The sequence below is a fragment of the Macrobrachium nipponense genome, chromosome 43 (assembly GCF_015104395.2).
Source record: "Macrobrachium nipponense isolate FS-2020 chromosome 43, ASM1510439v2, whole genome shotgun sequence".
Lineage (NCBI taxonomy): Eukaryota > Metazoa > Arthropoda > Malacostraca > Decapoda > Palaemonidae > Macrobrachium > Macrobrachium nipponense.
Genome location: NC_061104.1, coordinates 36,926,075 through 36,953,591, shown reverse-complemented (window position 1 = coordinate 36,953,591; position 27,517 = coordinate 36,926,075). Strand labels below are relative to the sequence as shown.

The 27,517-nt window shown below is 40.1% G+C and overlaps 1 protein-coding gene across 1 annotated transcript in view; it reads right to left on the bottom strand.

Moving 5' to 3' along the window:
* The window catches only part of LOC135213654 (poly [ADP-ribose] polymerase 1-like), a 265,109-nt gene that overhangs the window by 7,618 nt on the left and 229,974 nt on the right, over positions 1–27,517 (bottom strand). Inside the window, exons 16-19 of the mRNA XM_064247696.1 lie at positions 26,197–26,439; positions 15,907–16,140; positions 14,707–14,826; positions 14,347–14,507 (exon numbers count right to left, since the gene is read on the bottom strand). Of these exons, the coding sequence (XP_064103766.1) occupies positions 14,347–14,507; positions 14,707–14,826; positions 15,907–16,140; positions 26,197–26,439 (758 nt within the window). The remainder of the gene's footprint in view (positions 1–14,346; positions 14,508–14,706; positions 14,827–15,906; positions 16,141–26,196; positions 26,440–27,517) is intronic.

Here is a 27,517-nt window from a genome sequence, read left to right as displayed (position 1 = left end):
GTTCCCACTGCTGGTAAGAAACCAAAGAAGGCTGGTAAGAGGTTCCAGCCATATAAAAAACTCCAGCAACAGCAGCAATTTGTGCAGGCAGTCCCAGTTACCCAACAGGGACAACCTTCCACCTCTAAGCAGAACCAACCATCCTCCTGGTGCCCGCAGCAATCTCAACCATCCACTTCCTACGCTATCTCGCCGGCCTTCAACCCTGCATATGAGGCTCAAGGCTACTCTCAACCGAGAGGTAGGGCGAGAGGTTACTTTCGTCAGCGTGGCGCAGGAAGGGGTACGAGGAGTAGACAGTTCAGAGGAGGGCGTGGTGGCCAACCCGCCCATCAGCAATGAGGCTCCCCAGGTAGGAGGGAGGCTGTTCCTCTTCCGCCACAGGTGGGGGTTCAGCAATTGGGCACAGAGCATAGTGTCCAAAGGATTAGGCTGGAGCTGGATCAAAGATCCTCCTCCAATCAAATCATTTCATCAGATACCGTCAAAGGAATTGATAGATTACGCGGAAGAACTCCTTCAGAAAGGAGCTATTGCGAGAGTCAAACATCTAAAATTTCAAGGTCGCTTATTCAGCGTGCCAAAGAAAGGCTCAACAAAAAGAAGGGTAATCTTAGACTTGTCAAAGCTAAACTCTTTCATTCGCTGCGACAAGTTCAAGATGCTTACCCTCTCGCAAGTAAGGACCTTACTTCCGCGTGGAGCCGTCACATGCTCCATCGATCTTACAGACGCATACTATCATATCCCTATAGCCAGGCACTTCCGCCCATTCCTAGGATTCAGGCTAGGAAATCAGACATTCTCATTCAAAGTGATGCCCTTCGGTCTGAATGTAGCCCCCAGGGTATCACGAAGATAGCAGAAGTGGTTGTGCAACAATTGAGAGCTCAGGGAATCATGGTAGCGGCATACCTCGACGATTGGTTGATCTGGGCACCAACAGTCGAGGAATGTCTCAAAGCTACCAAAAAGGTAGTTCACTTTCTGGAACATCTGGGGTTCCAGATAAACAAAACGAAATCCAGACTTATTCCGGAATCTCGTTTCCAGTGGCTAGGAATCCAATGGGATTTGTCTTCCACAATCTATCAATTCCAGTGGTCAAACGGAAGGAAATAGCAAAATCTGTCAGGCAATTTCTCAAATGCAAACAAACGTCAAGAAGAAACCAGGAGAGAATCCTAGGGTCTCTTCAGTTTGCTTCGGTAACAGATATCCTTCTGAAAGCAAGGCTGAAAGATATAAATCGAATTTGGCGGTCAAAAGCAAACTCCAAATATCGAGACAAGTTGTCAGTAATCCCACAGATCCTCCGCAACCAACTACGGCCTTGGTCAAAAGTAAAGAACTTAGCCAAGAAAGTACCCCTTCAATATCCCCTCCCAGTGTTAACCATTCACACGGATGCATCCCTGTCCGGGTGGGGGGGATACTCTCAGTTCAAACAGGTTCAGGGGACTTGGTCAGTTCAATTTCGCCAGCTCCACATAAACGTGTTGGAAGCAATGGCAGTATTTCTTACTCTGAAGAGACTGCTTCCCCCGAAGAAGTCTCATCTAAGGCTAGTTTTGGACAGTGCAGTAGTAGTTCATTGCATCAACAGAGGAGGGTCCAAATCCAAGCATGTGAACCATGTCATGATAGCCATCTTTGCATTAGCAAGCAAACACAAATGGCATCTGTCTGCCACTCACCTGGCAGGAGTAAGAAATGTGATAGCAGACGCCCTGTCCCGGTCAGTTCCTCTGGAATCAGAGTGGTCTCTGGACGTCGGGTCATTCCAGTGGGTAAGCCGGAGAGTCCCAGGTCTCCAAGTGGATCTCTTCGCCTCACAAGCGAACCACAAGCTCCCTTGCTATGTGGCCCCCAACCTGGACCCTCTGGCTTATGCCACGGACGCTCTGTCGTTGGATTGGAATCAGTGGAGGAGAATTTATGTTTTTCCTCCAGTGAATCTTCTCTTGAAAGTCCTAGACAAACTAAGGTCTTTCAAAGGGATAGTAGCTCTGATTGCACCGGACTGGCCCAAGAGCAACTGGTATCCTCTTCTTTTGGAATTGGGTCTCCGACCTCAACGGATCCCCAATCCCAAACTATCACAATCAGTACAAATGAGGACTGTGTTCGCTTCCTCAGGAACTCTCCAGACCCTAACTTTATGGACTTCATGAAGTTTGCGGCTAATAAAGATGCTGACATTGATCCACAGAATATTCTCTTCCTAGAATCAGATAAGAGAGAGTCAACCATTAGACAATATGACTCAGCTGTTAAAAAATTAGCATCTTTCTTGAGAGAATCGAACACTACAACCATGACAGTTAATTTGGCTATATCCTTTTTCAGATCCTTATTTGAAAAAGGTTTAGCAGCTAGCACGATTACCACTCATAAATCGGCTTTGAAGAAAATCTTTCAAGTAGGTTTTCAGATAGATCTGACTGAATCTTATTTCACATCTATTCCTAAAGCCTGTGCTAGACTTAGACCTTCTCAGAGGCCTACTACAGTTTCATGGTTCTTAAATGATGTCCTCAAACTAGCTTCAGATACTGACAACTCATCTTGTACATTCATAATGCTCCTGAGGAAGACATTATTCTTATTAAGCCTAGCTTCAGGAGCTAGAATTTCAGAACTGTCGGCTCTATCCAGGGATGCGGGTCATGTGGAATTCCTCCCATCAGGAGAAGTTCTACTTGCTCCGGATCGTAGCTTTTTAGCCAAAAATGAAGATCCTCTTGCAAGGTGGGCTCCTTGGAAGGTTATCCCACTTCCTCAGGATCCTTCTCTCTGCCCAGTATCAACTCTTAGAGCCTTTCTATCTCGTACTTCTTCTAGATCCTCAGGTGCTCTCTTCATGAGAGAAAAAGGTGGTACTTTATCAGTTAAAGGCATTAGACAGCAAATCCTTTACTTCATTAAACAAGCCAACCCTGAATCATTCCCAAAAGCACATGATATCAGGGGAGTAGCCACCTCAATTAATTATTTTCAACATATGAACTTTGAGGATCTTAGAAAGTATACTGGATGGAAATCCCCGACAGTCTTTAAACGGCATTATTTAAAGTCCTTGGAATCTTTAAAGTTTTCAGCAGTAGCAGCGGGAAACATAGTTTCCCCTGATACTGTATAGTAGTTGTAGTATAGATCCAGGTCTCCTTTCTACCTACATCAACCAACATGCCTCACACTATCGTCAGGCTACTCAACATCATAGCCTTAGCCGTTGAATCATATAGTGGATTGTCCCTTATTTTTTGCTAGGGACATCCACACTTGTACTGATAATGTACTTCAGTGTACCTACCCTTATTTTATGCTAGGGTAGGACACAATATATTTGTATATATTCACCATTTTGTATTTATGATGAACTTCAGTCACAATGTGTTTGTATATATTTTGGAATATTTATATTGATGATGGATTTCAGTGTACCTACCCTTATTTTTATGCTAGGGTAGGACACATGAGTTTAAATATTTTGTAATTTTGTTAAGTAAATCCCCTTTTTTCCTTATATTACATGCATCTCTGTAATTTACTGTAATTACCATTTAAGTACTTTAAGATTACTAACGTTCTATTATTTTACTGTTTAATATAAGTTAGTTTAAGTACTTGATTTGTATGCTGTAATTGATTTACTTATATTATATCCATCATTTTACACTGTTTTTCATTGTTCCTTTTTTCCCATCTTGTCTGTTTCTCTGGTACTCTTTCATAGGCCGACACGAGCTGAGCCCAGAAAAGGGATTTTGACGAAGGAAAAATCTATTTCTGGGTGATTGGCTCGTGTCGCCCTATGAAACCCCCCCTTTTTTATGGTTTGTTTTCCCCCCCTTGCAGGACAAGATGTATTTAACTGTTCTATTAAGGATGTCCGCTAGGGGCGCTGCTGTCCGTGGCGTCCTCTAGTAGTAGTAGTAGAGGCTGCATCGCCCGTTGGTATCAGCTCTCTCTTGGGGGGATTCTGATAGGAAGTTCTAATTGGTGTTTGGCTCGTGGTAGTGTTCCACACTCGCCCCTATATCATACCGACACTTCTTTTTAAGAGTGAGCGAGTCAGTTGTACTGACATTTTCTTAATTTTGTTTTTCTCTGGTAATTTTAGGATAATTTTACCTAGAAAGAATGATATTAAGGATACTTTCATAGGGCGACACGAGCCAATCACCCAGAAATAGATTTTTCCTTCGTCAAAATCCCTTTTTGCAGGCAACAGAGTGCACTTCTAATACAATAGTTACAAAACACTAGCGAGTCATTTATGTGAAGCAGCAGATCCATATGCTTTTAGTAAGGATTGGTAAATCACCTTTTGTGCTCAAGCTAACGCAATAAGAAAGGCTTTGAAGATGATTTTTAAAAGTTTAATGGTAATTTTAAAAAAATGTTAGTGAAGGTGGGATTAAAATGGAAATAAAAACCCTATGTTGTACACAATGTATATGTACATACAGTAGGGCCTCGTTAATCATGGGGGATAGGGCCCAGAACCCCCCGTGATAAGTAAATACCTGTGTTATCCTGGTACCCCCCCTGAAAATTGCTTTAAACCGCCTACTTTAATAATTAACCCACCCAAGACCACTATTTCAATGTTTATAACTGCCTACTTTAGTTCAAGCACCAAATATTTCTTCAACTATCACCTTAAACTAAATTCAAGACAGTTTCAAAGTTATTCTTTCCTATCTTCAATTTGCCCTGCATCAGATCAGCAAACAGAATTATAATTACCTAACAATACCTTTCTATTTTCATGATTTGGCTGCTGCACCAAACTAAAAGTACATAGTATATCTATTTCGTGAATGAACATATTAATGATAAAAAAACATGATTTACTGTAATGATTACAGCACCCAACTATAATATTAATGTATAAACAGCAAAATACAGCAATAAAAATCTAGTTTTGTCTTTTGTTTACGTTTAGAATCAGCTGATGGACGTTTATTACCGAAAGAATTATTTTGGAACACAATTTAGTTGCTAAAAGAAATGAATTTTTATTTAATGGATTATTATTATTAACTTTGTACATAATAGTTTTATTGAATTTATTAAGGATTACAGTAATTCATATTTCATTGAGAAGAGAGAGAGAGAGAGAGAGAGAGAGAGAGAGAGAGAGAGAGAGAGAGAGAGAGAGAGAGAGAGAGAGAGAGAGAGAGAGAGAGAGAGAGCAGCTTGTGACGAGAGTATTGAATAGCTTGAGATAGCAGCTTAGGACGAGAATAGCTTGAGAGAGCAGCTTAGGACTAGAGTACTGTTGACTATCTTAGCTCGAGACTAACAATGAAATTTGTATTTCAAATATTTTATGATGATAGGAAATGAAACATGGATAGTGATAAGATATTCTCTTGTATACTGTTATAATATGTGATAATCATTGAGTCAACTATAAAAGTTGTATTGAAGCAGTTTCGTAAATCACAGAAAGAATAAAAATATGGCAACACATATTTTATTTTTTCGGGAACCATCTTGTCTTTTATTACGATAATAATAGATCAGTATTATATTTTTTTTTTCTGTAAGTGATGAGAGAGAGAGAGAGAGAGAGAGAGAGAGAGAGAGAAGAGGAGAAGAGAGACGAGAGAGAGAGAGAGAGAGAGAGAGAGAGAGAGAGAGAGAGAAACTTCAGTGGGGCCTAAAAGTAAAAACAATTCCAAGGTAAACCAAGTTAAACGATGTGCACTTTGCATAGGCAATCACATATGGACACATTGTAAGTCATGTAATCAGAGAAGGAAAGATAGAACAACTTAGAACTTTGGGCCAGTGTTGTGTATGTGCATCCAATAAACATTTCAACTCCAATTGTGAAAGGCAAGGTTGTAATAATGGCTGCACTGTTAGACATCATAAGGCTATATGTATTTAAAACCAACCAGAGTAAGGAAGGTGGGGTAGAAGTTGGAACACTGACAAATATCAGGAAGGGAAACAAGAAGACCAAGAGGTCAATCTTACCTAAAGCCACAATAACCCTAAAAGGTAAAAGAAGTTGCATTGTGTAAGAGAGAGGGTTGTTGGATACCTGTGCTAAGAAACTTTCTCAAAAGATCAGCTCTTGAGGGACTCCATTATAAGAGCAAAGGAGTTGAGAACATATTATTGAGAGGTTATTTAACTTCCAACCCAGTCATAAAGTATAAGATGGTAAATATATCATTGTACCTCACTGGGGGTAAGTTAAAAAATATGGATTGTATCGTGGCGGATGAGCTACCAGAATATATAAAGAAATTAGACGTTAAGAAAAAATCAAGGTTGTTGTGTACAGTGCTCCCACACTTTTATGCAGGAATAGGTTCCAGAACCTGCTACAGAAATGCTAAATCCACTCTAAAAATGCTTAAAACTGGCTTATAATTGCCAAATACCCAGTACCCCATAAACTAAAATGCTTATAACTGTTCATTTTAACACAGGTACTCCTTGTTTAACGATGGGGTTCTATTCCAGCAACCACATCGTTAAACCAATTCGTCTTAAATATGTTATTCCCTTTATTTCAACTAATAGCATTAATTTTCAGTCATATATTATAAAAAGAACTAGTTTCTGACATAACCTACGACTTGGCTAAGTTCTGACAATGCTTTTTATCATTTCATTATTCATATATTTTAACTTCATCATTTTATAGTGTATACTTTTCTTTAAAATAGTGTACATATTTTATTTAACACATTTAGCCTACATTCCTGAGTTAGCCTACTAGTAAGTCAATACAAGAAACAAACCCTCTTTCCCTCAACTCCCAAGTGAATCTTCCTGAGAAGGATTATATCTGCAGGAAGCACTTAATGGGACTTACATACCCGTAGACATGAAAACTCAGCCATTTCTACCTGGCCCCACCAGAGCGATCTTAGAAAAGAAAACGCACTATAGCCCTCATACATCAATTGAATCTTTACCTGGACAACGGAGTAATAAGGTGTAAGGGTAGACTAGAACACATGCAGTTACCTGAAGCTGCTAAATTCCCAATGTTATTGACAAAGAGTTGCTACTCATGTTACTCGGGTAATTATTTAAGAAAATCACGATGCTAATGCTTATAAGGGTGTAAATGCAATTGTGGCAAGTGCCAGGCAGGAGTTCTGGATCCCACAGATCAGGCAACTAACTAACAGTGTACTACACCAATGTGTTATTTGTAGAAGAACACAAGGGAGACCGTATAGGCCCAATGTGATTCCTCCATCACCCGAGTTCAGGGTGTAATGTAAGCAACCTTTTAAAACCATAGGCATGGACTACACCAGTGCCTTATGGGTTAAGGGAAATTGACAGTGCCCTAAGAAGGTTTATATCATCCTATTTACATGCCCAATAACCAGAGGCATACATGTGGAACTAGCTGAAAACCAGTCCTGTGACTCATTCCTTAAGAGTTTTAGAAAACTCTGCAACAGAAGACGTTTCCCAGCACTCCTTTTGAGTGACAACAACATCATGTTTGTCGCAGCATCGAATATCTTAGAACCATATCTGAGAATCCCAAGGTACAGGAATATTTGTTAGATATACAGTGGAACTGGAAGTTCATTCTACCGAGAGCACCATGGTTTGGTGCTATATGGGAAAGGCTGATAGGACTTAAGTCATGTCTAAAAAAGATCGTTGGCCAGGCCTTACTCAGTTTTGAGAAATTGACCTGTGTGTTGGTAGAGCTGGAAGGGATCATTAATGATAGACCATTAAAATACATGGCTGGGGACTTGAATCAGTTGGAAATTTTAACCCCTAAACATTTGATTCTTGGAAGAAAGCTTAAGTCTTTCCCAAGAGAAGTAGTAAACTGGGAAGTGACCTCTGGTGACCCCTACCTATGGACAGAGTGCGTTCACAAAGAAAAGATTGCTCTATGTGTTCAGATTGTGCATAAACCTGTGGAAAAGTTGGGAGAGGGAGTATTTAACAAACGCTAAGAGAGACCCCTCAAGTAGGAACGATGCATAGCTCATGGCTCAGGATAGAAGTAGTCCTCATTCATAATGCGGGGTCAAGGACCAATTGGAAGTTGGGCCAATTGGTCGAGTTACATATGGGGCGAGACAATTTCCCATGAGTGGCTACTCTAAGAATGGCTCATGAGACCTGTAATTAAGTTATACCCCCTAGAGCTGTGGAAGGACATTGAAAAAATTGATCCTGAAAAAGAAGATATTCAGCCAAGCACCCATCCAAGCATAAAGACTGCTCAGATAGCTGTAGAAGCCAAGAAGGCATTGATAAGAAAAGGACTAGTGTGGTCTCCCCCTATTCGTGGGGGATGGGTACCCAATCCCCCCCCCCCAAATAGTTGGAACCCCTATTATTTCTCAAAGAAAAATACCGCAAACGCGAATTTCCCGTGAATAATGAGTAGATATGGTCCATAGAGAAATCTGCTGGGGAGTATGTCGAAATTTTGACAGGAGAGTTGTTCTTTGCCGCAAGTTGTAATCTAGTTTGTATATTTTTCTCTCATTTACGTAAGTGGAAATGCGTATTGTATGAAAGGAAGCTATTGTGTTTTGTTGCATTTGTATTTAGTTGGGAAAAGCGCTGTGTTTAGATATTTCATGTATTAGTTTCTAAGTGTGCTTGTAATAGAACTTCAGTATCAGTCATCATTTGTTTGTTGATTTGATAGTTAGCTGGACATTTGTTGGTAGTCAGCCACGACTGTGAATTCAGTCTGTTACAGCTCCAGTACAGTACGGTTGTACTAGAAATGATTCACGTACACAGTCATAGTTAGGCTGCCATACGGACTGGATGTTGTCCTACGATCCCTGAGAAATCATCAGGATCTCTGAGCCTAAACCACAAAAGTATTCCTGTATTAAAGTTCACTTAGTTACTCTTTCAGAAGAAATATATTTCTAATGATGGGGAGAATTTTCCTGTGATGTTCTTTGGATAAGAATAATGAGAAAGAGACTGTGCTAACGCCAATCTCAGACAATCCAGGGTAGAGGTAATGAGTTTGCCATTCACATTTACAGTAAGTTAATGTACACAACTTGTAATGTCTTGAATGTTATTTAGAATGAGTCCAGTAATCTGGGTGTCGTAGTATATAGAACTTAGGCTACGATTTGATTAGAACATTTCAATTCACTTTCGGCTATATGATCCATTGTGATTTGAAATGCTCTACTGATTTCAATGCCAGTTGTAAATACTTAAGACCATAACAGCTGGATCAGGAGAGGGGGAAAAAATTCCCTGCTTGATACACTAGTTTTCCTAGCAGACAGCAAGGGAGACAAGAGAGAGGACTTTAAAAAAGGAGACACTCTGGCCCAACATTTGCCATTAAGTCTAAGAACAACTGAAGTAATTTCTTAAAACTGAGGGGGATAGACTAAATGCTCTTATTCCTGCATAGGAATAAAAAGAGAATGCTGTCAGGAAGAGCAAGGCCAGTAAGAGACCCCTTCCTCATAGACAATAGTAGTCCCAAAACCACATGGTCTCACAAGGCCAGGGATTAATGTTTGCCTTATCTATCTGGCAGGACACTGAAAATCAAGCTCTCTCACTAAATGGGCTAACCAATGCCTTGCGTGGACTTGCTAACACCCGTGCAGACTCGCTAAAGCCGGTGCTGACTCGCTAATGCCCTTGAAGACTCACTGCCGGCCATGTGGACTTGCTGACATCTCATGCAACCTTGAAAGTATCTTGTGTGGCCTCGACACCTCGCGGTAGCTAACAGGCTAATGGGCAAATTCAAATATCTGGAAGCTTAGCCAAAGCTTGAAGAACATTCCATAAAAACCACAAAAGCCTGGGCACAGACATAACCATGGCCCAGTTAAAAACTAAACTTGGACCATTGATAATCAATGGGGAGAACTAGCACGAATGCTTACTCCTGATAGCCTAACTACAGACTCTGGGCTGCTAGCAATGACCACAGGTGCAAAGGCAGCCCTCACTTTAGATTGCAATCGGTTATCTGACTCAGACGAACTGCTAAAATAACCGCGGGACAATGGGGTCAAACACAACATCTAGACCTATTAAAGATACAGACCTATCATCACTATCCTCATGTGACTGTGATTTAACTCTGTCCATAAAGGACTGACAGCAACAGCAAGAGACAGGGGGCTCAGTCCTTGAACATTCTAGGATGTTAGTCCTTGTCTGAAAACCCCGGGACTACCAGGCCTGTTGGCAGGGGTGCTAAGGTGACAGGCAAGGCTACATCTACAGTGACCAAAGGAATGAGGGGACACTGTCCCTGTCAATGCACCAAACAAATTTGATGCAAGACTCAAATTGTTACACAACATTCAATTCTAAATTTAACAGTCAATATCTAATGGCATTAAATTTAACCTACTATACTGAGCTAACATTTGGGTGTAGAAGGATCTATATCCATTAGAGAAGAAACTATATACGTATTAAATTTAACCTACTACACTGAGCTAACATTTGGGTGTAGAGGGATCTACATCCAATAGAGAAGAAACTATATACTTATCTCTATCTTCTTGACCACATATTAATTCTAAAGAAAACCTAGATTCAACACTAGCTGTTCTGTTTACTCTCTCCTAAGTCTAAATTCTCTTCTAATTTAGCAATTTAGTTCTATCCTTGGAATGATCACAAAAGTTGACAGAACCACAATTCACCTCCCGATGATCCATGCTTCATTCAGAAAATCCATTTGTTAACCAACAAAACAAAACCAAATTTCAGAGCATTCATCTATACATCCATCCGTATTTGCTGACTAGAGAAGTATGACAAACCAAACATTTGCAATCATTTGAGAGAGAGAGAGAGAGAGAGAGAGAGAGAGAGAGAGAGAGAGAGAGAGAGAGAGAGAGAGAGAGAGAGAGAGAGAGAGGAGAGAGTAGAGAGAGAGAGAGAGAGAGAGAGAGAGAGAGAGAGAGAGAGAGAGACTATTGGGAGTGTTCATTAATGATCGTTTCAATTTTAACACTTGTCGAACCCCTGCCAAGTAGCTGCAGATAAAGCTAATGACAGGGTATGTTAAAAATATATACATATATAGGTTAGATATTGGCTTGTAATTCTTAAGATCTGGACTTATATAAAAACATGTAGTTTAGGTAAAATATGTTGAGTTTTGGGAAGACTTATTTAAACCACCTCCTCCTCCTCCCCAAACACCAAAGTTTACTTGGGATTGGTTCTATGTTCTTGACCATAAAATGCAAATTTGGTCAGAATTCAATATAAATTATGAAGACTATCACCTTCTTTCCTACAATTATTAAAATTTTTATTGTGGCCCCATTTACTGGTTCTTCTCTCATATATTCAGGAATTTAACTTTGGATCAGCAGGATCATTTAGTTTGGTCTTCTCTTTTTCTCTCTCCAGCAGAGTTTGTGTTTTGTTGTATCACTAACAACTATTTTTGTACTTAACTCTACAATCTCCCTATAATAGTCCAAGCTACCATTCCCACATTTGCTGTGCTTACCTTCACTGAGTACTCTTCATTTTCTATCAGAACTGGGACTTAACACTCCCAACCTATTCATAATCTGTTAATTATTCCATGCGCTGCCTTTACAAGTCCCTTTTATCAACAGAAAATATTCCCATTTGCTCGGGCTGGAATAACTGAAGGGTCATTAACTAATTTTTGAGCTCTTATAATAATTGAACAGGGTAGAGTGAGGAACTAAAAAGCACTTAAAAGATTAATGCACAGAATCCTCATTAAAGAGGGATAACACACAAGGCATTTGCAAATTAAGAGTTAATATTACTAGATGAACCTCTTAATTTTGTTTATATAAATTACAGAGCTAATAATATTCAGTTACAAATCTTTTACCTCCAAAATGCCCTAACCCTTAGTGGATGGAAATGCTCACAAGTAGCAATAACAGGATTTGGGTGGTGGACAGAGTGACTCATGGTGAATAACAATATTACACGCCATTGATTGGGGGAATTGATCTACCAGCTAGGCTGAGATGATTATTTGCCCATTTCTTTCACTTACACTTGATTTGCCAAAATCACTTTCTTTTGTTACAGTAAAATAACTATCAAGTGATAAATGATTTTTATGATTTTTTACCACTGTAAAAGTAACTTCCTTATGAAAACTTACCTAATCTCTCTTTCCTTTTCTTGCATTCTTTACTTATTATTTATTGTTTGCTAAATCCTCATGTTTATTTTAAATTCTGCAATTTGCCAACAGTTACTTGATGTATTATAGTATAATTAATCTCTTATAATCTCTTTCATGCACTTAAGATCCAAGTGTAAACAGCTCAACAACCATACATTGCTGATTACTCTCTATCAAAACAGAAAACAAAAAGTGATTGCAAACAGTAAGAAATTGGATGAAGCTAAGGTAATATCCGGTGTGCCACAAGGTACAGTGTTAGATGCATTGCTATTTGTTATTATGATTGCAGACATAGACAGTAATGTTAAGGATTCAGTAGTGAGTAGTTTCACCGATGACACAAGAATAAGCAGAGAAATTACTTGTGATGAAGATAGGAACTCGTTACAAAGAGACATAACCAAAATATATGAATAGGCAGAGGTAAATAGGATGGTATTTAACTCTGATAAATTTGAATCAATAAATTATGGAGATTAAGAAGGAATGCTATATGCATATAGGGGACCTAATAACAAAACAATCATAAATAAGGATGCAGTTAAAGACCTTGGTGTGATGTTGAATAGGAACATGTTATGCAATGATCAAATAGCAATACTATTGGCAAAATGCAAAGCAAAAATGGGAATGCTGTTACGCCACTTTAAAACAAGAAAGCCGAACACATGATTATGCTTTATAAAACGTATGTATGTAGTCCACTTGAATATTGCAATATGATATGGTACCCACACTACCAAAAGAATATTGCACAAATAGTGTATAAAGGTCCTTTACAGCTAGAATAGATGTTAAGGATCTTGACTACTGGGAAAGACTACAATTTTTAAAATTATATAGTCTAGAAAGGAGAAGAGAAGGCTACATGATAATACAGGCACGGAAACAGATAAAAGGAATTTCCAAAAACATCATGGAGCTAAAAATATCAGGAAGAGCAAGCAGAGGTAGATTAATAGTGCCCAAACCTATACCAGGAAAACTAAGGAAAGCACACAGGACATTAATCCACCATATCAGAAGTGAGCATAGATGTGTCTAAGAATAAGCTTGACAAATATCTAAGCTGCATCCCAGACCATCCAAGATTGGAAGATGCAAAATATACCAGAAGATGCATTAGCAATTCTCTGGTAGACATTAGAGGTGCCTCACACTGAGGGACCTGGGGAAACTCGAACAAGCTGTAAGGTCTGTAAGGTCACAGACACAATTTTATCAACCTTGGCCTACTGTGACGATTTCGGTTTCCTCAAAGGGTTCCTCTCTCTCCTCTCTCCACATCCCACCTAGCTGTCTGCCATTTTCACCAAACAGTTTGTATTTTAAAAACAGAAATTTTTTTTTCTAACATTTTACATCCATTGACATTCTGTTTTATTACTTTACACTCTTAATTTAACTTCAGAACAGATTAATAAAAGAAAAAAATGTGAAAAAGGAACATTCTGGGTTGGCTGGAACGAATGATCCTAATTTCCTTTATTTCTTATGGGGATATTTGTTTCATACTTCGAACAAGTTTTATTTCAAACAGCCTTCTGGAATGGATTAAGTTCGAAGTGAGGTACTACTGTACAATAAATTCATTTATTAGAAAAAAACATATATAACTTGGTAAAATTTACAACTGCCTTGTTAAAGAGGCCCCACAAGGGGTTGTAAACAGTCATTTTCAACTTCTGGTGGAAAGTATGGAAAATTCTTAATTTTTTTTCCTACAGCATGTGCATTTACACATCTTCCTCTTTCCATTGAGTTTTTTTTTTCTGACTTCAAAGTTTCCCCGGATTGGGGTGCTGCATATTAATGTTTTATACCAGCCCCTAAGGGTTAAAATCACTATATGTCTAAGCATTCTGGCATGTTGCAATGAAAAGCTTGTCAGCCTGCACAACTTCCAATCACAAAGCCCATTTCAGTCACATGTAAATTATATTTTATATGCCTTAATACCTTGAAAAATGTACATGAAAAATAAAGTAAATTATTATATATGTACTTATTATGATTACTAAGTCATCATTTAAAGGTGCAGTATAAGAAAACAATGAAAGACAACAGAAAAACATGTAGTGTACCTAGTTATTTGGTTTGTTAATTCTTGTCATGTATAAGCATTGTAAAGTTAATAAATATTCATTATAAAAAACCAAGTAATTATGAATAGTACTTACATATTACCAAGTGCAACTTCACTTAGTAAGATAAGGCCAGTGGAGTTAGAGCTTGTTGTACAACAGTAATTTGCTGATTTTGAAACCATGTCAGCAAAGTAAATTCCTTTTCCAAACATATATCCAGTGACAGGAGCTTCTGGTGGAGCTATCCGCAACCCCTGTTAAAATTCAAAGGTTAATCTTGAATGCAAGAACATCTGAAATAATTCAACTAAGAATTGCTCTTATATGATTACCATAATATAAATGCAATGGAAGGTGTGCACTATTTTGCTCGAAGAAACCTGACCCCTGGTTATCACAGAAATACTTGAAGGGCTTCTGTAAAATATACTCCATTCTCACAGATGCACATACCTGGGATAAAATACCAGCATAATTTGTAAGTCTGGAGCCATGCCAGAGTAACTGTCTGTTGTGTAGCTGCCTGAAGGGTTTGTACCGTTTCTTCTCTCCCTGCCTTTCCACTTTGAAGACCTTAAAAGTAATAAACAATATTAACAGAACTGCTTAACATGAGATGCTACCAACTGTTCATAAACAGCTTCTGGTTTCCCACAGAAGACCAAACATTGCAGTTGTAAATGAGATGTAACTGCAATACATGAACACAATCACATACTTTTGAATTTCCATGTGGTATAATAAAACTGTGAAACTGGGAAATGAACTCTCTGTATCAGCATAATGCAATTATAAACTTTTGCTTTATTCCACTTGAATTAGTCTAAAACTAAATTCATTTAAAAGTTGGATAAAGACTGAATCTTCATACTTATGTCAACAAAAAAATAATTTTAAATATGTGTGGTTACTATCATTTTTTCTTATTTCAGTGTCCATACATATTTAACAAACATCCTGTGTTACAAATGCCAAACACAATACTAATGGAGAAAATGACATGAGTGTGTTGGAAAGGAGACTTCAGGAATATGCTATGAAGGTCCAAATTAAAATTGAAATAATTATACAAAACAATATAACAAGCATTATCAATGCACATACTAATATGGTAATAAAAATGAATATTTTTGAATAAGGATATCAAGGCAAACAACCTTCCAAGATTGGTGGATGCTATATTTATGATTTCCTTCATGTTCCAGTTTCCTGCATTTGGTCTAAACTTTCTATATTTATTAAAATGAAAATATTTTAAAATTTTTAGTGCCATGTCAAAAAATGACAAATTTTGCATATGAACAATGGTATTATATATACTATATGACTTAAATTCTGACTAATTATACTAATTTAAATGGACAGCAATTTCTTTACAGTACTTGTAAAAGTAGTGCATTCTTTTCTTGAGAGATGTCCCAAACTGTACCTTCAGAAGTGAAAAATTTCCTCTCTAATATGAAGACAAGGTACAGCATATCAAAATGACCATTAACCAACTACATAGCAAAAGATTTACTTCTGCATTCTATTTTTTGTTTTTGTTATAAAATTTACTAAGTTAGGAACACTTAAGACAAAACATGGACATTAGTCTTATATCACAACAAACAATGTTATAACATACATATAAAGACAAAAGAAGAAACTTACATCTTCAACAACAAGTTTATAATGGGAATGTGTAGTAGCGTGAGTGTTGTTAACATACTTTTCAATCATCTTGAACTCGCTCGAAGAATGATCCAGCACTTCCATCTTTGTCTTAAGCTTACGGTAATGTTTGTCAATTGGATCTGCACTCTTGTCTTCTTCATCATCTTCTGATTTGAGGAGATTGTAAGCCACCTCTATTTCACTCAAGTTGTCAAGCATACCTATTTTGGACTGTATAAAATAAAAGTGCCAAATGAAGTTTCCTTGTAAACCACAAAAAATTTACAAACATGAATTGACACAATAAGTTTATTAAGATTAAAAATTGTATCCAATCCAAAAAGGGAGGATGGGACAAAGAGAAAAGACAGATACAGTACTTGGGAGATTATTTCTGCATAATGTTCGTAATATTATACTCGTATAATATTACTAACAAGACTCATAATTCTCTTTTAATCTTTTAACGTATTTAACTAGATGATGGGACAAAGAGATGGAGGAAAGAGAGGTTAGTCTAATGTATGCATGTTAATTATCATTCATATCACAGAATTTTTCTAAACAGTTGTATGTAATCCAAATTTCTGTTATTTCACTAAAATGATAATGAGATTTTAATGAAAATGAACATTACATTATCCTAAATATTATTGCTACTGTAATTACACTATCATTAAAATTTCTGAAAGGTTACTGAAAGATAAAGGTTGATGTGATTGCAGAGTTTCTCAGCTGGGCTCGCATACATAAAAGCTGATTTCATTGATATGTTGGTATTTCTAATATGCCAATAACATGTAAGCTAAAAATGGTTTTACCATCTTTAATATCAATTTATATAATAACGTGAATCTTTTCATGTATGTCAGCGGTTAGTGCACCAAGGCTGAGGTTAGCCTACCTACAAACATCAATTACAATTCAAGATTTGATTTTCAGAATGTGAGCACAAGACGATCCCCAATTTCTAGGTGTGAATTTCAGGATTTAAAGGTTGTCTTATACATGGAAATAGATGGCAGTAAATTCTTTTAAAAAAATAATTTAAAATAAAATAAAATTATTTGCCAATGTTGCCTGCTGGTACATGAAACAAATATGCATGAGGATGCAGTTGGAAGATGAGAAAAAAAAAGATATAAATTAATGAAACTATTTGTGTATAAGTATGGAACATCTACTACAACTTTGGTATTTGAATGAATTCATGGAAAAAATCACCACAAGGCACTTGAACCATACTCTACTGCATCAGAAAGTTTAAGGAATTATAAGAGTTTTCAGAAGTGACCACTGTGGTGGCTACTCATTAATAACTTGTCATTAATACTATAGTGCAGTAATGTCTTATATTTATCTGTCCAGAACATGTAAACTACAGCTTACATAAACAACTGTAAAGTATATTTCTTTTATGTTTTATATCTTTGTTATAAGCTTTCAATTTTTAATCTTTTGACCCTCCATGGAACTTTAATATATCATACAAAAACTATAAACTTCATACAACGATGCATTAAGTGACAAAAACTAAACATGAAGACTTCCATAGCCTAGCAAGGATAAGTGTTTTGCTATCAGTAGGAAGGCATCAGACTGGTTGTTAGGTTACCGGAAAAATACTGTTTGTAATTTTAAAGAAATTTACCATACGTATTAAGGAACAGTGCCTATCAGGGATAAACAAAGTTTGTTCCTTGTATTCTATAAACATGAATATGATTTTCTTACAGTTCTAAGCATCAAAATTATAATTTGGATTACTTTTCAACTAATATTAAACACAACTATCAAACACGGCATACGATAAAACAGTGCTGTTGCTAAAACACAGCTCATTTTATCTTAACATCTTATCATCAAATGTAATTGGTTACTTCTAACTTATACTACTGTATACTGACATATTTCTTCATGATAATATATTTTTGTACATGAACTTCCCTGCCAGATATATACTTAGCTTAGGTCTCTGACGTCACGACAGAAAATTCAAAACTCGCGGCACACGCTACAGGTAGGTCAGGTGATCTACCTTACCCGCCGCTGGGAGGCGGATGTAAGAACCAGTCCCCCTTTCTTGTCAGATTATTTTCTGTCGCCGGCTGGACAACACCTGTTGTTCAGTCCTTACGATAGTTAAATTCGTTCTCGTTGCCAACGATTTGGACTTAGGTGAAGTACCCTTTGTTTGTTGGCTTGGCATACGCTTTTTGGAATGTTTTTTGGATTTTTCTTTTGGATTTCTCTTACAATATCTATAATCATGGATGATTCTGAAGTTAAGAAACCTAGTTTATTTAGGGTTTGTTCAGTGAAGGAATGTAAAGTTAGGCTTCCTAAAGCTGCATTAGATCCTCACTCTGTATGTACATCTTGTAGAGGGAATGAATGCTCTTTTATTAACCCTTGCAAAGAGTGTGAGAATTTGGATGAGGATGGTTGGAAGGCTCTTTCTTCTTATGTGAGAAAGTTAGAGAAGGATAGGGTGCGCAAGGCTTCTTCAAGGAGTTCTAGTAGATCGAGGGTGAGTGAAGTTGACGCTGAGAATCCTGTAGTAGAAGTAGTTCCTTCTCCGGTTTCAGCCCCTGTGCCCAGCTTTGAACCCGAAGATTCGTTTTCGGAAGTTGCTTCTGGGAGAGCCTCGATCAGGAGTAAGGAGAGCCTCGCTCGCTCTCGACAAGGTAAGAGTGATGATAGTGCAAGTGATCAGTGCAGTGCCCCTAGTGCAGTGGAGGGTGCGTCTGACCGGCTCACTAACGCTTCCAGGCCTAGACCTCTTCCAGACTCCCAGACCCAGTGGAGGAGGAAGGTCGAAAGCCGCAGGAAGGTTAGGGAGAACCCCCCCTGTCAGGCGTCCCCTCGGCAGTTCCTGTTGCTCGTTCCCAGGCTGCCTTGGATCGAACCAAGAAGGAGTTATTGCGCCAGTGCTTCTCGTCATCTTCGTCGCCTTCTCCTCAGCGTAGATGGAGCGCCTCGGAGTCGTCTCGCCCTCTCAAGAGGCCCCTGGAAGGCTCCTTGCGCCCTTCCTTCCAGCCCCGAATCCTTCGCGGAAGAACCAGAAGTGGAACGCAAGAGAACCAAGATTTCGTCCGTTTACGCTTCTCCTGTTCGCTCTCGGACTTCGTCCCCTGTAGAGGAGTTTAAGAGATCTCCTGCGCGTATCCTGGCGGGTCTGCAGGTGCAGATTGCGGCTTTAGCGGAGTCTATTGCCGGGACTTCTCATCGTCGGAAGGACGCCTCACTTCCGGTGAAGAAGTCTAAGAACGTTCCTTCGGCTAAATCTCCTCTGGCTAGAGAAGCTTTTGAGCTTGTTAGTAGGAGGTCAGAAGTGCAGGCTGGAGCTCGGGATCTTTCTCCGAGTAGGCTCTCCTCTCTTCCCAGCAAGAGTTGTGAGCATGTCAGGCGTAAGGAGCCAGACAGGCTCTCTCCTCAGGATTTCCGCTCCTCTTTAGTTAGGCGTCAAGAGCTTGACAGACGTCAAGAGGCTCGTTTTCGTCAGGAGCGAAGGAAGAGTTCTTCGCCTGGTGGCCACTCTCCTTTTGACGGACGCTCGGAGCCTAGTAGGCGTCAAGAGCCTAGTAGGCGCCAAGAGCCTTGTAGGCGGCAACGGAAGCTTTCTCCTCCGTTGGATCACTCCCGATTGGATAGGCGCTCAGAGCCTTGTAAGCGCCGCGCTTCTGACAGGGAATCCTCTGTGGATGTTTTCTCTCCCCGTGGCAGGCGTCAAGAGCCTGGCAGGGGTTTTGAGCCCAATAGGCACCAAGAGCCTGGCAGGCGTATTGAGGATGGCAGGCGCCAAGAGCCTAGCAGGCGCAGAGAGCCTGATAGGCGCTCTCCCTTATCCAGACGCTCTTCTGTGGAGTTAGAATCTGTTTCCGACAGACGAGCCTCCACTTGTAGGCGCTCTCCTAGTAGGCGCTCCCCAAGTAGGCGCTCTCCTAGCAGGCTGCTCAAGTAGGCTCTCTCCTGGGAGGCGCTCTCAAAGTAGGCGCTCTCCGACTAGGCGCTCCCCACGTAGGCGCTCTCCTGGTAGGCGCTCTCCTACTAGGCGCTCCCCGTGTAAGCGCTCTCCCAGTGGTTTTTCTCCCAGTAGGCGCTCTCCAATTAGCTCACCTCCGGGCAGTAGAGCTTCTAGACGTCATTCTTCGGAAGAATTTATTGGGGATTCGGAGGAAGATTTGCCCAAGGATGCTTCGGTTTCTTCGTATAAGAGACTGACAGACCTCCTCTTGCAAGATTTTGGGGAGTCTCTTTCGGCCGTTGCTCCTCCGTCTCCTCCGTCCTTATTTTCAACGACCAATACGGCTAAGAAGTCTTCAGTCGTTAAGATGAAGCCTACAGTGTCTATGAAGAAGGCTCTGAAGAACTTTGACGACTGGTTGGTTTCAAAAGAAGAGAAAGGCAAGACAGTTTTTTCTTTTCCCCCGTCCAAGCTGACGGGTAAGATGGGGTTCTGGTACGAGTCAGGAGAGCCCTTGGGTCTGACTCTTCCCTCTTCTGCAGACTCGGACTTCTCTTCGTTGGTTGATTCCGCACGTCGCTCGGCGCTGAATTCTGCGAAGACGACGTGGGGTATGAGCGAGTTGGATCACCTTCTGAAGGGAATGTTCCGAGTCTTAGAAGTATTTAACTTTCTTGACTGGACCCTTGGAGTGTTGGCTAAGAGGACTCAAGAGCAAGACACTCTTTCGCCTGAAGACCTCCACGCAGTTCTGTCTTGTATGGACAAGGCAGTGAGAGACGGTTCCGGGGAAATTGCTTAACTTTTTGGTGCAGGAGTAGTAAAGAAGAGGGCCGTTTTCTGCTCTTTTCTTACCAAGGCGGTTTCTCATGCACAGAGAGCTTCCTTGCTGTATTCACAACTTTCCCCGCAACTCTTCCCCAAGAAGACTATTAATGATATCTCCAGCTCGTTATCAGCAAAAGCGACGCAGGATATGCTGGCTCGCTCTGCTAGAATCCCGAAACCTTCGTTTCAACAGAAGACGAAGAAGGAGGCTCAAAGTAGGCAAGAACCCTTTCGAGGAGGACCTTCGTCTCGCTCTTCTTCCTCCAGAGGTTCGAGACCACCTAGAAGAGGAAGGACCTTCTCTCGGTCTATTAGGGCCAAGAAGTAGTTCGTGTGTCCTCCAGACAACTGTGGGTGCCAGACTTTCTGAACTTTGCAGATGTCTGGGCACGAAAGGGGCGGACAACTGGTCCCTCGCGATCATCAAGAGGGGAGGGGATACCTCATTCCCTTTATCTCGAGACCACCCTTGACCACCACTCCAAGGGCACTGGTGGCCAAATACAAAGACCCACTAATGAATCAAGCCCTCGCTCTAGCGGTAGAGCTGATGTTAGAGAAAGAGGCAATAGAGATGGTTCAGGACCCTCTTTCAGCGGGGTTCTACAACCGTCTGTTCCTAGTTCCCAAGAACTCTGGAGGATGGAGACCGGTTCTGGACGTGAGCGCCCTGAATGTCTTTGTGAAGAAGAGGAAGTTCGCTATGGAGACGACGTCATCAGTCTTAGCAGCTCTTCGTCCCGGGGACTGGATGGTGTCGCTGGACCTTCAGGACGCTTACTTCCATGTGCCGATCCATCCTTCTCGCAAATTTCTCAGATTCATGTGGGGAGGGAACGTTTTTCAGTTCAGGGCCCTATGCTTCGGCCTTTCCACGGCCCCCCAAGTATTCACAGGACTGATGAAGAACGTTGCCCAGTGGCTTCATCTCGAGGGAGTGAGGATTTCCCTCTACTTGGACGATTGGCTTATCAGGGCCAAAATCCAAGGAGAAATGTCTGGAGGACTTACGAGTGACGTTGGATCTAGCAGCTTCTCTGGGTTTGCTAGTGAATTTCGAGAAGTCACAGCTAATCCCCAGTCAAGAGCGTATCTATCTGGGGATTCTGATGGCTTCTCAGGTTTTTCGGGCGTATCCGTCCCCAGAGAGGATAACCCGAGGTTTGGAGAAGGTAGCAATCTTTCTAGAGAAAGATGTATGCACAGCGAGGGAGTGGATGAGTCTGTTGGGGACACTCTCCTCGCTGGAGCAATTCGTTTCTCTAGGAAGGTTGCACCTCAGACCCCTACAGTTCTTCCTGACGAGGAACTGGGATCGAAAATCTCAAGGTCTGGACTTTGCGTTCAAGATTTCGCAAGAGATAAAGGAGGATCTACGTTGGTGGCTAGACCCTCTCTTGTTCAAGGAAGGCCTTTCCTTGCAGGTTCGGAACCCCAACCTAGTGTTATATGCAGACGCTTCGGACATAGGTTGGGGAGCTACTCTCGGGTCGAGAGAAGTGTCAGGCACCTGGATGGGGGATCAGGTGTCCTGGCACATCAACAAGAAGGAGCTAACAGCGATTTGGTTAGCTCTCAAGACCTTCGAACCCCACGTAAAAGGGAAATATGTTCAGATCAACTCGGACAACACCACAGCCCTGGCTTACATTCGGAAACAGGGGGGGACTCACTCTTTCTCCCTGTACGAGACAGCGAGATCGCTCCTCCTGTGGTCAGAGGAAAGGAAGATAAGGCTTCTCACCAGGTTCGTACAGGGAGAAAGAAATGTCAGAGCAGATCTGCTCAGCAGAAGGAATCAAGTCCTTCCCTCACAGTGGACTCTGCACGCGGACGTATGCCAGGAGCTGTGGAGGACGTGGGGCAGGCCCCATCTCGATCTATTTGCGACCTCCAGGAATGCGAGGATAGATCTATACTGCTCCCCTATTGCAGACCCAAGAGCAGTGGCAATAGATGCATTCCTGATGGATTGGAGAAATCTGGATCTTTATGCGTTCCCGCCTTTCAAGATTCTAGGGGAAACGTTAAGGAAGTTCGCAGCTTCAGAGGGAGCAAGGATGACTTTGATAGCTCCGTTCTGGCCCGCCCACGACTGGTTCACAGAGGTACTGGAATGGCTGGTGGATGTCCCAAGATCCCTACCACTAAGAGTCGATCTGCTCAAACAGCCCCACTTCGACAGGTTTCACAAAAACCTCCCCGCTCTCAGTCTGACTGGATTCAGACTATCAAGAGTCTCGTCAGAGCTAAGGGCTTTTCGGCAAAGTCTGCAAGGGCTATTGCCAATGCACATAGACCTTCCACATCTAGTCTACCAGTCGAAGTGGGATGTTTTTCGACGTTGGTGCAGGACTCATAAAGCTTCCTCCTCCAGTACCTCTGTGACTCAGATAGCAGATTTCCTTATCTTCCTGAGGGAAAAATGCGGGTTAGTTGTCTCCACCATCAAGGGATACAGGAGCATGCTTTCCTCAGTTTTTAGTCATAGAAGATTAAACATATCTGAGGACAAGGACCTCCATGATTTAATCAGATCGTTTGAAACGGTTAAAAGAACCTCCTCCTTAGTTCCTAGCTGGAATCTAGATGTCGTGCTGCTCTTCCTGAGGTCCTCAAGGTTCGAACCTCCCCATACTGCTTTGTTCAGAGACCTTTCGATGAAGACTCTTTTTCTCTGTGCGTTAGCGTCAGCGAAGAGGGTCAGCGAGCTGCAGGCTCTAGAAGGTGAGGTAGGTTTCCAAGGAGGCTCCGCGGTTTGCTCTTTTCTTCCGGCTTTCCTAGCCAAGAATGAAAACCCTTCTTCACCGTGGCCCAGGAGCTTCGAAATCAAAAGCTTATCCTCCTTAGTTGGGACAGAAGAGGAGAGATCTCTTTGCCCGGTGAGAAGCCTGAAATTTTATCTTCAGAGGAAGAAAAGACTTGCTGCTAATGAAAGCAATCTCTGGTGCTCTGTAAGGGACCCCAGTAGGCCCTTATCTAAAAATGCACTCTCATTCTTTATCAGGAATGTTATTAGAGAAGCACACACTTCTTGCAATCAGCAACAGTTTAGCCTTCTGAAAGTCAAGGCGCACGAAGTACGGGCCATCGCGACGTCTTTGGCTTTCAAGAAGAATTTGTCATTACAAAACCTTATGAAGGCCACTTTTTGGAGGTGTGAATCAGTCTTCTCCAATCACTACCTAAAGGACGTATCGATTACGTATGAAAAGTGTTTTGGGCTAGGCCCTTACGTATCGGCGGATTCAGTGCTGGGGCAGGGAGCTGAAACACATCCTTTTTAATCCTTTTCCCTGTTAGTTTTAAGTTTGAGTTTTTTGGTTGTACGAAGGAGGTTGCAGGAGGCAACTCCTTCTTTCGTATACTAATGTTAGTATTTGGTTAGGTGAATCGGTTGTGCTTGAGGCTCCTGGCAATTGGTAGTGATAGGCTCTGGCATGTAAGCGGGTTGATCCCCATTGACCAGATCCTGCTTGGATTCTGCCAAGTAAGTGGACTCAGTTCCCATTGGTAGACCCAAAGAGTTCTTCAGCCATAGGTCACGCCCTCGCTGAGACTTTAGGCAACGCAGACTAATAGACAGTAACTATCAAGTCTTCTGCCTAAATCAGGTAAGAACCAGAGGTTTATATTTTTTATTCCTTTAACATGTGTTGTCCCCACTTTCTAAGTAAGTATGTGTCTCTTTCCCTCCACCAAGGGTGTCAATCAGCTAAGTATATATCTGGCAGGGAAGTTCATGTACAAAAATGATATTGTTAGTATACAATAAAGTTTTGTACATACTTAGCTGGCAGATATATACGATTGATGGCCCGCCCAGCCTCCCCTCAGGAGACAGGTGGAAGAAAATAACCTGACAAGAAAGGGGGACTGGTTCTTACATCCGCCTCCCAGCGGCGGGTAAGGTAGATCACCTGACCTACCTGTAGCGTGTGCCGCGAGTTTTGAATTTTCTGTCGTGACGTCAGAGACCTAAGCTAAGTATATATCTGCCAGGTAAGTATGTACAAAACTTTATTGTATACTAACAATATCATTTTTTAATTTGGATTTTCCTTTTTAACATATTAATCTTGTACATTTTGGGATTTTAGAGATAAGTACACTAACAAAAGTGATACTTCTTATTCACTGTACAACAATTTCTGTCCCACTGAAGTTTGATTGCAAAGTTTTAGTATTATATAAAAAAAGTCAACATTAATTCAACAATACCGTATTTGAAGAATGACAGCTACTTAAATAAAGTCTATATTACACTACTTCTTATTTAACCAGACTAATGAAATGCATGAAAATTTCTGAAAATGACATTATACAATTTACTACTCAATGATTTAGATGTACAATGAATCAAAATTACTCAGTTGGCTGCAAATAATATCCCACTCAGGGACTTTCAAACCCCTTCCAAATCAGATACTAAATTTCACAAAACTGAATTGAGAATTCAGATTAAGAGAAATAAAATCATTATTGGTCACTGAGTAGAATATTCATGGTACCAAGTTTGTCTTTCTAATGTATATAAGGGATTGATTCATTCTATCGTAATTAAAACAAACACAAAAAATAATACCTGAAAGTCCCTGACCAAAAAAAGACAAAGTAGCACAAGTATAACCCAACAGAGCAATTTCTTGATAAAAAAGCAACTCAAAATTTAGAAACATTATTACCACTGCCTGATATTTACCTCTTTATGATGAAAGGTTATCACATTATAAAGGCACACTGAACACCACTCCTTATCACAGTAGTGCTACAGGACTATGCATTAAACTTAAAATATAGAATAATTCCAAAAATAATGAGTTCATTACAACCTGTCAAAATATTAAATACCTTATACTGTATAGAATTCATCCCAATCACACCATTACTCTGAAAACACACACCTGCCCCACATAACTAACCTACTACCACTTACTTGTGTCATTCTATTGTATGATTCGAGCATCCGCATCATGTAACGCTCTTCAAATAGTCTTTGAGTCCTACCACCCATCTGTCTTCTTCAAGCTCTTTCACACTTCTGCCCTTTATCCTGTCCATCATTTAGTATTTCCTTTATGGTGATATTTGTGTGCTGGAGGGAACCTGCTCCTGTCTGTCTTGCTTCATGGGTATCAGATCTTTGTCTTATTTAGGAAAGTGCCTAACTTACCACTTGCTTTTTTTTCTCATCTGTTGATGGTATACTAAATTTCTTCCTCTACCTACATCGAATAATGCTGGCAGCATTGAATATTCTTTATAGATGTCCTTTGGTCTTTTATGTTTTACTGTCTAAAGTCCAACAATACCTTGCTGATATTTTCACTCCTCACACACAAACAAATCCTTTGGGACGACCTCCTGAGCCTAAAATCCAATGTGGCAGGTTGGTTAAACTAAAAGTAATACAAAGTAAATAACTGGCATATAATAAACCATGTAAAATTTGAGAGCTTATGTCTGCTCAAGAACAAAACTCAATTACTCACATTGATAAGGTCCACATTGTTCAAAATGGGAGGTTGCTTCATGCCAAAATCATGAGGAATTAAGGTATAAAATCTATTAGAGCAATCAAGTAGTCGAGCCTTTATTCCAGTAGCAGCAGCATCATCTCCCTCAGCTACGCCTTCCAAATTTTTTATGAACTCGAGAGCCTCAGACAATACCTTATATGCACTTTCAATCTGCTTCTTACTGAGTTTCCCAAGTGGCATTTTTTTGGTGTCAATCTGTTGATTTGCAAAATAAAGATACTTTATTACTTTCCATGCAGAAACTAAAACTGAACAAATGTTACATATTCACTATATGAAAACTTGTAATAAACTATCAACATCCTTTCCATTTGCTAAAAGCATACGGTAGCCTTCTTTACAAAATGCAATTAGGTGTCTGGTTATACTAATTAACAATAATGCAGATAAAATAAATAGGCTTCATATTTAATGTAATTATAAAAGATACAGCAATTTCTTTGACATTTAACCTAGAATTCAAATTTCTATCATTCAGTTATATGTAGTTAGTTTTGGCAAAATATCTTCAAAAGAAATGAGTTAGTGTCATATAATAAAACCTTAGCCATCATGCTCATTATACAGTCTGTCCCTGGTTATCGGCAATTTATGGTGCCGTAACGGCCAAGTTTCATTTATTGGCACCATAAGATGCCAATAATAAGAGTTATGGTATCCTAACAGAGGTGCCATTAATAATACATTTTCCGTAACTGAAAACAAAACATGACAAGTCTCAGGTCTTTGTACATGCACAGCATATGAGGCCTCACAGTAAGCAAGCCCATGCCATATGGTTTTCTGCAAGATATTTTTTTAATATTTGCATGTTTTCTATCTTTTAACTGAACTCTTTCTTTTTCAAATATTGGATCTGGTGTTACATGAAATATATCTTTGAAAACTGGAGACAATCTCCATCCCATATGCCAAAATTAAATATATATGTTTGAAGCTAACCTAAATATCTGCTGAAAATGGGGGTGAAAAGATTTTGAAAAAAATTATGTGGATGATTGATGATTTCCTTGGGTTTTGTGCTATACTATCTGATGAGAAAAATACCACTGACTTTAGTAACTTATGAATATATTTGAGTTCTTTAGCCGCACATGCATAAAACCAATTTATTTTATGAATATAGCTGGTGATCTGATGTCAGTTGGTCAAAATATATGTATCAGAGCCAGCCAATTTGAAAACCAAACATAGTAACCCTATTAATTTGCCTGAACTAATGGAATAGCTAACTTTCATATTGAGCCCCCCTCCCCCAACAAAAATCATGTAT